The sequence below is a fragment of the Equus caballus genome, chromosome 15 (genome assembly GCF_041296265.1).
Source record: "Equus caballus isolate H_3958 breed thoroughbred chromosome 15, TB-T2T, whole genome shotgun sequence".
NCBI classification, from domain to species: domain Eukaryota; kingdom Metazoa; phylum Chordata; class Mammalia; order Perissodactyla; family Equidae; genus Equus; species Equus caballus.
Window position 1 is genome coordinate 79,964,799 of NC_091698.1, and position 12,846 is coordinate 79,977,644.

Here is a 12,846-nt window from a genome sequence, read left to right on the forward strand (position 1 = left end):
AGGAAAAAAAATCCGAAAGTTAAGAATATATGTTAAATGTTTTATTCTTATATCACTGTGGTCATCTTTGACAATATCCCTTCAAGGAAACTTAACTCTCCAGCTTCTACTAATAATAGAAGCTCTACAGTTCTCATCCGCTGATGCTGTTCATTTTCCAATATGTAATATGAATACTCTATTTGTCTCTGTCCTATACATAATCCTCTACTGCCACTGCTGGAAGCTACTTAAGTTAGTCTAATTGTTGCTGGATTGAACTTACTTGTCTGCCCATATATCCACAGGCCATGTAGGTTAAAATTGGCTGCAGCATCATGTGGACTGTAGAAGCTTTTTTACTAAGAGTTGTCAGTATAGTAAACAATCCATCCCCAACGGATATGGCATCTAACCCACCATGAAAGTTTTCATGTTTAGTGAGATGTAATCCACTTGCCCCTAGTTTAAATAAAAAGATTACACATTTTTTTAAAAATATATCCTTAAAAACCAATAATAATTAAAATAGAGAAGCCTTAAAAGCCATTTTTCCTGAAACCATTGAAGGATGGGTACATAATAGCTGTGTGTGTGTGTATACATATACATATATCTAGAAATAAAAATTTCTCTCATAACATTCAGTAAAGAATGTTTTTGGTTATCTTTTTAATAAAAGGAAATGGCTCTGTTATGACTAAGGTATAAATCAAGAAGCTATATATCATTAGCTATACACCACTGTTAGCTATATATCAAGAAGAAAGAAAATTGAAAGAAAAAGAAGCGATACTGTTATGTAACTCTACTTCAAAACACCTAATCAAAGAGAAGATATGGTTGTTTCCCTTACACAAAGAAAGAAATACTAACAAACAAAAATGTTATCAGAAATGGATTTTGTCAAAATTTACACAAGTTCAATTGTTTAAAAAAACTAACATTAGTTTTCAATAGGTAGTAAAGTTAAGCAACTATATGGGTTTTACATTGATATATGTGCCACAGAAACTGTTTTACACTTTGAATAAAATTTTACATTTCACTTAAGAAAATGTGAATAAATATATCTCACTTGTTCCCTAATACAAAATTTGATGTGAAATTTTTCATCTTTAAAACGTTAGAGATGTGTGGCTATATATTATGGTACCTGATTTATGAGTGATTTTTTTTCTTAATTTACCTCACTACAAGTTATTTTGTTAGTATTTTCCAATTTTTTTAAATTCACAATTAAAATTTTTCAATATTTCAATTTCATTTATTGATTGAAGGCACTCCGTAAAAGTTTTCACTAATAAAAATCGTGCTAAGAAGTTTACAATAAAATAGCTCCATGCTATAAAATAAAAAGAAAATGAATTCATATATTGCTTAAGAAAAGAGATATAGTACCATAAACAAGTATAAGATTAATATTCTCAATACGTACCAATTATCATCGCCATGGCACTGCTATTACACAGGCCCAGAGCAGACAAAATCTGGCTCATAATCTGTTGGTTGGCTAACACTAAGTCAGCAACATATGCAGGTGATCCTTGAATACTACTACTGCTTCCATTACCATCTTTGCCTCCTGAGACTTTTTCTTCATCTGAAACACTGTCTGTTGTACTGGAGGTCACAGACACTCTTGCACTGTATTCCCTATTGCCTGAAAGAGGCAGCTGTACTAAAATGTTAACCAGTTTTAACAAATCAAACATGAGTTGATCTCTTGTCATTTCGCCACAAACTGCTTTTGCATCACCTGGACGAATGAGGTTGGCAAAGAGTCCCCCAAAGCATGCTCGAGCACCCACTGAGCTATCTGATCCACTTCGAGACATTACTTTGTCTGAGCACGTGATATAGTGATGCACTAAAAAGGTGACAGATTCTATCACAGCAGAAATAGTACTAACTGAAACGACTTCAAAATTCTGCTCCAGAGTGAATTCTAAGAGCTTTACTTGGGCATCAAGAGGTCCTTGGCCTGTCTGGAAGGCACCCCTGTGAAAAAAAAAAAAGGGGGATTAAAAAGCAATCCATTTCAAGTTGTTTTGAAAGAACTAACTACTACAATACAAGAAAGCTAAAGAATAATTAAACTTTTGGTATTCACTACTTCATTTTGTAGCAAACAGTTTAGATCTCTTCCTGAGTCCTTCTTGTACAAAACCAAAAAATGATTTCCCTTCCAAATAGAAAACTAAAGGACAAGCAAATAAAATAGGTGATTTTGAAGCTACAGATTAAAATATTTAAGGCACAAGGAACTCCTCATAATGAAATGAGCTCTGGTTTGTTACATCCTCAAATGTTGCTATTTTAGACATTCCCTACTGATTTTGTTTTATAATTCTTATGCATCAAAATTGAATGCTCTCAAGTTCTGCTTATGCCTAAGATACAGAAAGCTACAAAGATCATCACCCCCAACCTATCAACAAGAAGAAGCCAAACTAACTGTCAAGTCATAAGTTTTCTTGAATCCATAAGAGAGCTGAGGTCACAGGGTACCAAAAAGCCTGAAATCCATGAAAAGACAGGCACCTTCAGGGAGATGCAACATGAGCACTGGCTTTTCTGTGTCAGAACTGGGGAAGAAGAGATTCTAGCAAAACACAAATAGGTAAGAAGAATTCAGCAAAAACATTTAACAAATTGCTAAACACCAGGTATGCGAAGGTGGTAACACAGAACTCTTGGAGATCACCTCCATTCACAGGCACTCTCCCTAACCACCTCCCATACACACCTCGCCCTATGTATCTATTCCATTTAGCTGTTCCTGAGTTATACATTTTATAACAAACTGGTAAATAACACACTTTTTCTTAGGTTCTATGAGTCATTCTAGTGGATTATGGAACCTAAGGAGAGGGTTGTGAGAACACCTGAATTTGTAGCCAAACTGGACGGATGGGTGGATAACCTGGGAACTTGAAACTGGCCCCTGAAGTGAGGGCAGTCTTGTGAGACTGAGCAGTTAAACCTGTGAATCTCATGCTAACTTTGGGTGGTGTCAGAATAGAACTGAATTGTATGAGACAGTGGATGTCAGATAATCAAAAAATGATACTCAAAGAAACATCATATATTTGGTGTCAGGAAAAGAAATCCTAAAATATCATTATCAGTTTCCCACCAGTGGAGAGAAGGAAATGCTCTCCTGCTCAGAAATAGCCAAAGATACAAGCCAGAATTTGGCTGACAGAATGAGGAAAAAAATTCATTGATGGGCCCTGAGGCCTGCCAAAGACTGAGATCAGAGAACACCTGCCACCACTAGGAGCAAACACCAAGAAACAAGCAAAAGTAGCTGACTACTAGAGAAGCAGCCATGAAGAGAGTCCCTCTGTGGTACAATTGTATACGGAAGAATGAAAATTTGAGGATGGAGCAAGAACACTGGAAACAAGCCCCCTGTACCCGAAGCCCTACTGAAGCAGAAAGTAACTAGATCAATTTGAAGCTGATGTAACACTAAGGTAACATAGCAACAGCAAAGCCCAAACCCAGCTCAACTCCGGAAAAGAATGACTCAAATCCTCACACTAATCATACAGGAGAAGAGGCTTGTCTATTTCCAAGCATAAATACTATTTACTTCAGTGTCTAAAAGATATGTGATTATCTAAAGCAAAATACCGTAGGAATGTATTACGTGTTTACAGCATATGTAAAAGTAAACATATGACAACTATGTCACAAAAGATGGGAGAAAGAAATTGGAAATACACTATTCTAAAGTTCTGACATTATACTGAGTTGAGGTAAAATAATATTTGAAGGTAGACTGTGATGAAATAAAGATGTATAGTGTAAAGCCAGGGAAAACACTATTATCAAACTTTTTAGTTATCAATAGTAAGTCAATAGTGGAAACAAAATGAAATCAAAAAAGAAATACTTAATCCAAAAGTAGACAGAAAAATATCAAAAATAGGTAATGTAGATTAAATAAATAGAAAAATGGCAAAGTGATAAATTTTAGTCCACAATATCAATAACTATTAAATGTAAAGTGGCCTAAATAGATCAATTTAGAGACAGATATTGTCAAATGCTTATATGAGAAAAGATGAAAGGTCTAAAGTCAATTTAAGCTAGAAAAGAGCAAATAAAACGCAAAGAAAGCAGAAAAAAGGAAATAACTTATTACAGCAGAAATAAAAATTGGAAATGAAAAAATAAAGAATATCAACAAAGCTTTAAGTTGGTTCTCTGAAAATATCAATAACATTGATAAACTGCTAGCAAGAATAACCAAAATAAATAAGTAAATGATAAAATTACCAACATCTGAAATGATAAAAGGAATCTAACTAGATCCTATAAACATTAAAAGGATAATTAAGAAATATTACAAATAATACATTCAACAACATAGATGAAATAAACAAATTCCTTCAAGACACAAACTGCCAAAGCTCACTCAAGTAGAAAGAAAACCTCAACAATCCTTTATCTATAAAATAAATTGAATACTTTTTCTAGAAAGAAAACTCCAGACCCAGGGTGCCTCAACAGTGAATGCTATCAAATATGTAAGTAATAATCACTTTTACACAACTTCTTCCAGAAAATATAAAAGTGGACACATTTTATGAGTCCAGCATCACCTTGACACAAAAACCAAAACATTCTAAGAAAAATGCAAATATCCCTCGTAAACAGATTCAAAAATCTTCAACAAAATACTAACTAATTAAATCCAGTAAGATATAAAAAGAATAATATATAATGACCAAGTGAGTCTACCCTGGGAATGTATACTAACCAATACTTAAAAAAAACAGGGGCCAGCCCCATGGCCGAGTGGTTAAGTTCACACGCTCCGCTGCAGCGGCCAGGGTTTCACTGGTTCGGATCCTGGGCGCGGACATGGCACCGCTCACCAAGCCATACCGAGGCAGCATCCCACATGCCTCAAGTAAAAATATACAACTATGTACTGGGGTGCTTTGAGAAGAAAAAGGAAAAAAGTAAAATCTTAAAAAAAAAATCAATCAATGTAATTCACCATATCTGCAGACTTTATAAGAAACAAAATATAATCATTTCAGTAGATGCAGAAAAAGCATTTCATAAAATCTAAGAGTAATAAATGATTTTTAAAAAAGCTTAGTAAGTTAGGAACAAAAGAACCTCCTCAACTTGATATCAGGCATTTACAAAAGAAGCTACAGCTAATAACATCTCTACTTCTGAAAGACTGAATGTTTTCCCAGTAAGAACGAGAAAAAAACAGAGGGCAAATTTCACCATTTCGATTGGATGACTTTGGAAGTCCTAACCAGGACTATTAGGGGAGGGGAAAAAAAAGCCATACACATTGGACAGGAGGAGAAAAACTGTCTTTATTCACTGACCACGTGACTCTACAAAGAAAAATCTCAAAGAGGTTACAACTCTTCCAAAATTGACCTATAGATTGATGCATTCTCAATCAAACTCCAGCAGGGTTTTTTTTTTTGGGGGGGGGGGGGGACAATAAGCTGATTCTAAAATTTATATGGAAAAGCAAAGGAACTAGAATAGCCAAAACAATTCTAAAAATAAAAAGAACAAAGTTGGAAAATCCACACTACCAAATTTCAAGAAATAATATAAAAGTACCCAGGCAGAGTGATATTGGAAAAGAACAGACACAAACATCAATTTTATAGAAGGGAGTCCAGAAATAGAGCAAAACAAATACAGTCAATTGATTTTTGAAAAGGGTACAAAGAGAATTCAATGAAAACAGGACAGTCTTTTCAACAAACAGTATAGGAACACGGACATCCATAGGCAAAAAAAAGAACTTTAACCCAAATGGAAAGTTAACTCAATGTAAACCTAAAAATAAAACCCCAAATTATAAAATTTCTGGAAGAAAACATAGGGGATCACCTGCATGACACTGGGTTAGGCAAGAATTTTTTTATGACACAAAAATAACAATATACAAACGAAAACGCTGACAGAACTTCATCAAAACAAAAAACTGCTTTTTGAAAGAGACCGTTAATAAAATGAAAATATAATCCACAGACCAATAGAAAATATCTGCAAAATACTCACCTCATAAAACTGAATGCCCTCCTTATACTAAGACTGGGTATTTCTTTTCAATCTATATTATTAATGTAATGAAAGAGTTGCTGGTAATTTATCAGGACACCAGTGACTTTCTTAAAAACACGCAAAACAAAAACTAAGAGTGATCTTGGGCCGGGGCCTATGGATTCAATTAAAGAAATTGTGCTAGAAAATTTATGAAGTGTGTGTATAGGGCGGAAGAGGATGGAAGAGTAGCTGAAAAGAAATTTCTAATTAGTTTTTGAGGCATGTAAACCTATAAATATCTCCGCTTTAAAAAATAGTATGTAACTAAACTGAAAGCAACACTAATATTTCTGTAGGAAATGTTAGAGTAAATGTATAGAATTTTCATATGAAAACTTTTAGTGTTGTATAACTCCATGAACAGGACTATACTAAAGCCTCTACCTATTGAATATGTTTAGAGATCTAATATAGAGTTAAAAAAAAAAAAGCCTCGTTAAAAGAAAAATGAAATAAATGGTGACTGATTTTTGCTTGTCAGCTGGTTTTATTTTTATCACCCAAGTTCTCACATAATCTTCACGTTCATGTTTCCAAATACATGTATGCACATCCTAATAGCATGTCTTTGGTTTTGTAAATCTACTTTTTCTTGCCTCTATCCTTCACTGTGTATATACTACAAACAAGTTGAACTACAACCACATTCGTGTTTTAAAATAGTTATAAAGGAAGAGGAAAATGCACAAAGACAACAGCTATGAGGTAAAATTATCTGCAACTATGAAAAGATATCTCCACATAAATTTTGCACTTCAATTTTTGTACTACATGTCAGGTATTTTGCTGTTTTATAAAAAATATTACTATGAATAAACTATTAATTTTATGTCAAACTTTGTCACCTTTTCCTCGTTTCTAATATTTTTAAATTAATTTTTTGAAGAAAAGCCATGTAATCTACAAATGATTTTAACCATTTTCTAATAAACATTTAAAAAAAAATTTTTAATTCACTGGCACTTCCAGAATGAAGTTAAATAATAGACAGCTAACAGCACCTTCAACTTGTTCCTGATGTTAACGAGAATTTTTAAAATAATCAAATATGCCAGAGTTAGATTTGATCTTCATGCAGTTTTTATTTTAACTTTAAATAAGATGACACTGTTTATATTTCATTAAAAGTTTTTATCAGAAAGCAATCTTGGGTATTACGAAATGTCTTATTGTATGATAAAAATGATTCATTAGTATGATATATATTATATGATATTGAATCATTCATGCATTTTAAGAATCAACCCCTCATGGTCACAGTTTATTCTTTTAACATATTGTCTGATTTTGTTAATAAATTTATTTACAATTTCTATTTGAGATTAGTATGTAACTTTCTATTCTAAGCTATCATTTTCAAGTTTTCTTATCATATTTTGGTTTCAAATAAAATCAATACTAGCTTTAATTCTCTATCTGTATTCTAGAACAATTTAAACAGCTGAAAGTAAATTTCACCTAGAAGATTTATAACAACAAATCTATGAAACCATCACAAGCAAGGAGAGATCTGACACACTGTATTCCTTTCATAGCCAGCCCTGGTGGTCTAGTGGTTAAGAGTCAGCACTCTCACCACTGAGGCCTACGTTCCTTTCCTGGTCAGGAAACCATACCCCCAATCTGTGGGATGCCAGACTGTGGCATCTGTGTATTGCTGTGATGCTGAAAACTATGCCACTGGTATTTCAAATAACAGGAGGGTCACCCACAGTTTCAGTGGAGCTTCCAGCTAAGACAGACTAGAAAGAAGAGCCTGGCCACCCGCTTCCAGAAAAACTTGCCATGAAAACCCTATGAACAGCAGCGGAGCATTGTCTGCTACAGTACTGAAAGGTGAGGGGATGGCCCAAAAAGACCAGCCAGGGTTCTGCTCTGCTGTACACAGGGTCACGAGGAGTCAGAATTGACTAGACAACACTAACAAATTCCTTTCATAACAGAGAGTTCAGGATCTGGGAACACTATTACGAAATGAAGTGAAAACAATCACGAAACACATCAGTAAACACTTCTCCCCTTAATCCCTACTATCTTTCTTCTTATCTGTTCCCAGATAAACCTCCAACAAATGGTAAAGGAAAGTTTATTTGGAGGATTACATATTACTTCTATAACAGGAATATATGTACATAGTGAAATTTACCTTTCTGTTGAAAGTATATGAATTAGCTTAAGCAAAAATTCACTGAATATCTGAGGACATGTTGAAGAAAGATGCACTTGTAATCGAGTAAGAAATTCTTGCATAGCTTGTGTAGCTGTTGGACCAACCTGAAAAGAAATGAAATTCCACTGAAAACTGCTTACTGATACTATTTACAGAATTATTCTCTTAAAAAGTATCATGTGTTAAGTCAAGCAATACATACGAAGAAAAACAAAAATATTAACAGTGATTGCAGGAAATCAACTTTTTAGGTCTTGATACATTTATTTTTAAATTGAAAATTACAGATTCTATTGTCAATAATTTTTCATTATGGTTTAGAACAACTTACATTAGGTTTATTTAACTCAATACAAAAAAAAGATTCATCTCATTACGTAAGAAATATCTTTATAACCCTTTGAAAAGTACAAAGGAATTATGCATTGATTTTCACAAAGAACCTTATTAATTATCCCATTTGAAAACAAAAGAACTGAGACTCAAAGAGGTGAAGTGATCTACAAAAGGTCACGTAAACAAATACTAGCAGAGCAAATACTAAAGTGAATGAAAAGGACAAAACTATGAACAAACATAAAAACCCTAAAAGCTAAAAGCAAACTTGTACCAATTCACATAAAACTGCCTTCCTAAACTTCTATCTCATCAATGAAAGAAAGGATAGTGAGAACCACACTAAGTAACCTGAGGTATGTTTTGGAACGTTTTATAACACTTCTACGTATTTTATTTAATCCTAATTTGGTATGATCATAAAACCTTAGAGGAGTTTTGAAAAAATAAATTGCAATGTAATTCTCCAAACTATTTTGAAGTAAACAATTTCTAATACTGAGCATATAAATCATAACATTTGTAACCAAATTATCTATATAAAACGAAGATACCTGAAGAAAGCTTGATATTTAATAAGTTTTACTCTGTCTTAAAAAAACAGGAAAGGAGGGAAAAACACTATTTTATACAGTGGCATGCTCCCTGACACCTAGCACTACCACTAAATAGTTGTATAATGGTGGGCAATGCAGATAATGCATATTTTCTCATATGTAAAATAATGAAGTGGTAAGCAGTGATCTCAGACATCTTCACATTCCAAATTCATGTAATCTTTATGTACAATAATCACTTGACAATGCGCCTCTGCCCCCACCAAAACTCTGGCATTAATTACAAGTCGTTTCTTCTTTCTCAATTTTTTCCTTATCTCATTTATTTTATTATGATCTACAAAATTAACATATATTTAGTATGAAAGTTTTGACTAAATTTATCCACCAGAATTTAAGCTCCAAAAGGCTCAGAGATTCAGTCTTTAGCACCTAGAACATTATCTAGACCTAGCATATAGGTAAACACACAGCTAAGAATTAAAAGATAAGCTTTCATGATAATCTTGAATAACTTTCCTTAAAAAGATGCTATGAATGCTAAATCTAGTTTTGGATGAAAAGAAATATATTGAAGTAAAAACATTTAAAAAAGCAGTACAATATAACACAAAATTAAACTGATATAAAGGAAATCTGTAGTAAGACTAAAAATGCTTATAAGCTCTGATACATATTTTTTGTTAAATAGAATATTTAATATTATAAAATGATTAAGTTAGTGAACTTTCAATCTTGACAGTAGAGGTCACTAAACATGATACATTATTTTAAAAACTTTTGTAATTCCAAAATTTTTTAAATGCTTCCCTGACTTCAGTTAAGTATTTCCAGAATGTTTCTTAAATTATACAAAATTAATGCCAAAAATACATATTCACATAAATACCCAGTAAAGATCCAAGAGAAAACTTACTACCAGCTATAATTCAGTTTCAGTACAGCTATTATTACTATAAATAATTCAAGGCATTTTATTACATTACACATACAAGGCTATCATTTAATACTTTAGCAATAAAAATTTTACATATTTAGGTGCATGAAGTTTTTCTTTACAAATATGTTTATTGTGTAGCCTGGGCCTATCACTGGCTTTCAAAAGATGTATTACCTGTGGACTATGTTGATTTGTTCCATGTGGATTGGTGCCAGAAAGAAATTTCACTAAAACATGAATCAGGTTTGGATCTGAAACCAACAGATGGGCAGTACTCTCCTGATTTCCAATGGTACTGCTGGAACCAGCTATAAAACATTAAAAAAAAAATGTTCCTAACAAATGGACCCTTAAACAATAGAAATGCAATATTTCAAACATTTTTTAATTTCCTGGAGAAAACATATTCATGGGATTACCATTTGTTAAAAGGGTCTGAATTTCCACTGCATTGACTGAGTTGGACCCATTCACTATTTTCATCTACCGCAAATCTCCTGCCTCTCTCCTAATCCAACTGTGAAAAATACCTAGTTTAATGTGCATCTTATTCAGTTTACAGTCAAGTGGAAAAGAAATAACTAAACGCTTACTGCCTTTTTGGTGAGCCTATTCTTAGTAATCATCTCCCCCAGTCAGAGTATATTAGTCAGGTAAATTTTAACCCCGCTTTCCAAGATAAATTGAGCCCAAAACTATTCACTTTTGCATGCCAGTTGTATAAAGGTTGTACACTGTTAACTGATATACAGGCAACACACCAGTTTTCTAAATTGAATAAAATATCCTTTCAGTTAAATCTATCTTCAGCGGGAAATAATGATGCTTTTGAACCCATATTTGGAAAATACATTCCAAATGAAAAAACAGAATAGCATTTTACACTAAGCAATGATTTAAATTAATATCTTTATCAACGTGCCAGAGCTTTCTATTTAATGAAATCAAGCCCAAGAGGATGGGGATGAAATCCACCCATCGGTTGTCATAATCTACAGATGCAATGAAGATTTCAATTCACAAATGGCTAGTCCTCGCTCTCTAATATGAACTTTGATCCCTACCTTACAACAACCTCAAGAATGTCAGATAAAACCTAGAACTAATCATGAAAAGTAACACCAACAAGCACTATAGAATAAAATGTAGGAGAGTATCTTCCTGATTTAGGGATACAAAAAGCCACAGAAAGCACTAAAAGTTCCTTTCTAAGAAGGTTCAGAGATTATTTTACCATCTTAACTTAAATGGGAAAAAGAGGGATGGGGGTGAGGAAAGTAGGAAACTTAACAGGACATTAGAATCTGAGAAAAAGCAATTATGTTCAGTGAATATGGGATTCAGATGTGAAAAACAAAACCTGAGGAATCTAACCATTTATGTTCATGAATATTATAAAGAATAAATCATTTTAAGTGCAAGAGTACTTTAAAAAGAATAACCAGCATAAAACACAGACTAACATTAAATATTTGATTTTGTACTCTAAACATAATTTTATTTTAATAACAAGTAAGTTTTCAGAAGGTAAAAATATGATTTGAACTTGTAATGGTAGATATGAGAGTATGTATATTACCAAAGTAAAGATACACAAAGGAAAGATATATAAGAACAAATTCAGAAAAGACATATTCAAATAAGGAATTCAATCATTTTCACAATTATACTACTTCCTGGAAAAATCTTTTTTTAAGAATCTAATAGCAAGAATAATAAAGTCTATGTCAGAGATTTAAAGAAATCAATTTTTGAACTTACGATTAAGCTGCATGTTTGTCATGAGCGTTAGACTATGAAGCACAAGGCACCATGTCCGGAGCAAAGTATTGGGATACCAAGCTAACACTGTGAGAAAGCTAGTTATTGATGCTGTGCAGAAAAGAGAAAAAGGAAAAATCTTTACTCAGAAAAAGCAAATGTTTACTAAGTTTTTAAAAACAAAAAAAATTAATTCAAAATTATGACTGTTTCTTTAAATCAACTTACTATCTAGTGTCCTCAAATCATACAAATGAAAAGAGTTCCTCATTAAATGTAACTAAAGCATTAAGAGTCAGTGACATTTCATGGCTAAGTTTAAAGTTCAGCCCATGACATATAAAATCAGATGTTATCATTATAAATTTGTTGTCCTTTCCAAACTACAGGCATTTCTACTGCAACACAATTTGTGTTTTACTAAAAATCCTCACATTCTGCAAAACCAAAAATTGAAAATAACAGGGCATATTGGAAAAACAGGGATGGAGTAAACCATTCGAAACCTATGCAACTTCACAACAAAAGTAAAAGCTAAAACAACATGATTAGGTCACTTGCAAGGCCCAGATAAGAAGCACCTGTGGCAGCTGGAATAGCCAAAAAAGCTATTCACAATACACAAACATAATACAGTGCCCAGACTGTACCCTTAAAACTTCCTAAAAATGGCTGATTCCAGATGTTAGGCAGAAAATATAAAGAGTCTGGAACATCTATCCTATGAAAAGCTAACAAAAACAAAGTCATGTACTTCTAAATAAAGCCAAAAAACCTAAAAGGAGCATAAAACTGGCCACAAATGGCACAATTTCAACATCAATAAGCAAAACAATTGCAAAAGAAATGTTTTTAAATCATGGAATTTATACAGATATTTCTTTTTTTTTTTTTTTAAAGATTTTATTTTTCCCCCTTTCTCCCCAAAGCCCCCCGGTACACAGCCGTGCACTCTTCGCCGTGGGTTCCCCCAGTTGCGGCACGCGGGACGCTGCCCC

The 12,846-nt window shown here is 33.1% G+C and overlaps 1 protein-coding gene across 27 annotated transcripts in view; it reads right to left on the minus strand.

The window, feature by feature from the left end:
* BIRC6 (baculoviral IAP repeat containing 6) overlaps positions 1–12,846 on the minus strand; it is a 222,506-nt gene that overhangs the window by 93,963 nt on the left and 115,697 nt on the right. For all 27 annotated transcript variants that reach the window (XR_011426501.1, XR_011426502.1, XR_011426503.1 and 24 more), the window contains 5 exons: positions 11,849–11,959; positions 10,262–10,395; positions 8,231–8,358; positions 1,418–1,980; positions 266–441 (listed from right to left, as the gene is read on the minus strand). Coding sequence is in view for 24 of the 27 variants with exons in the window: in XM_023619262.2 (XP_023475030.2) it covers positions 266–441; positions 1,418–1,980; positions 8,231–8,358; positions 10,262–10,395; positions 11,849–11,959 (1,112 nt within the window). In the remaining 3 variants the exon portion in view is untranslated. The remainder of the gene's footprint in view (positions 1–265; positions 442–1,417; positions 1,981–8,230; positions 8,359–10,261; positions 10,396–11,848; positions 11,960–12,846) is intronic.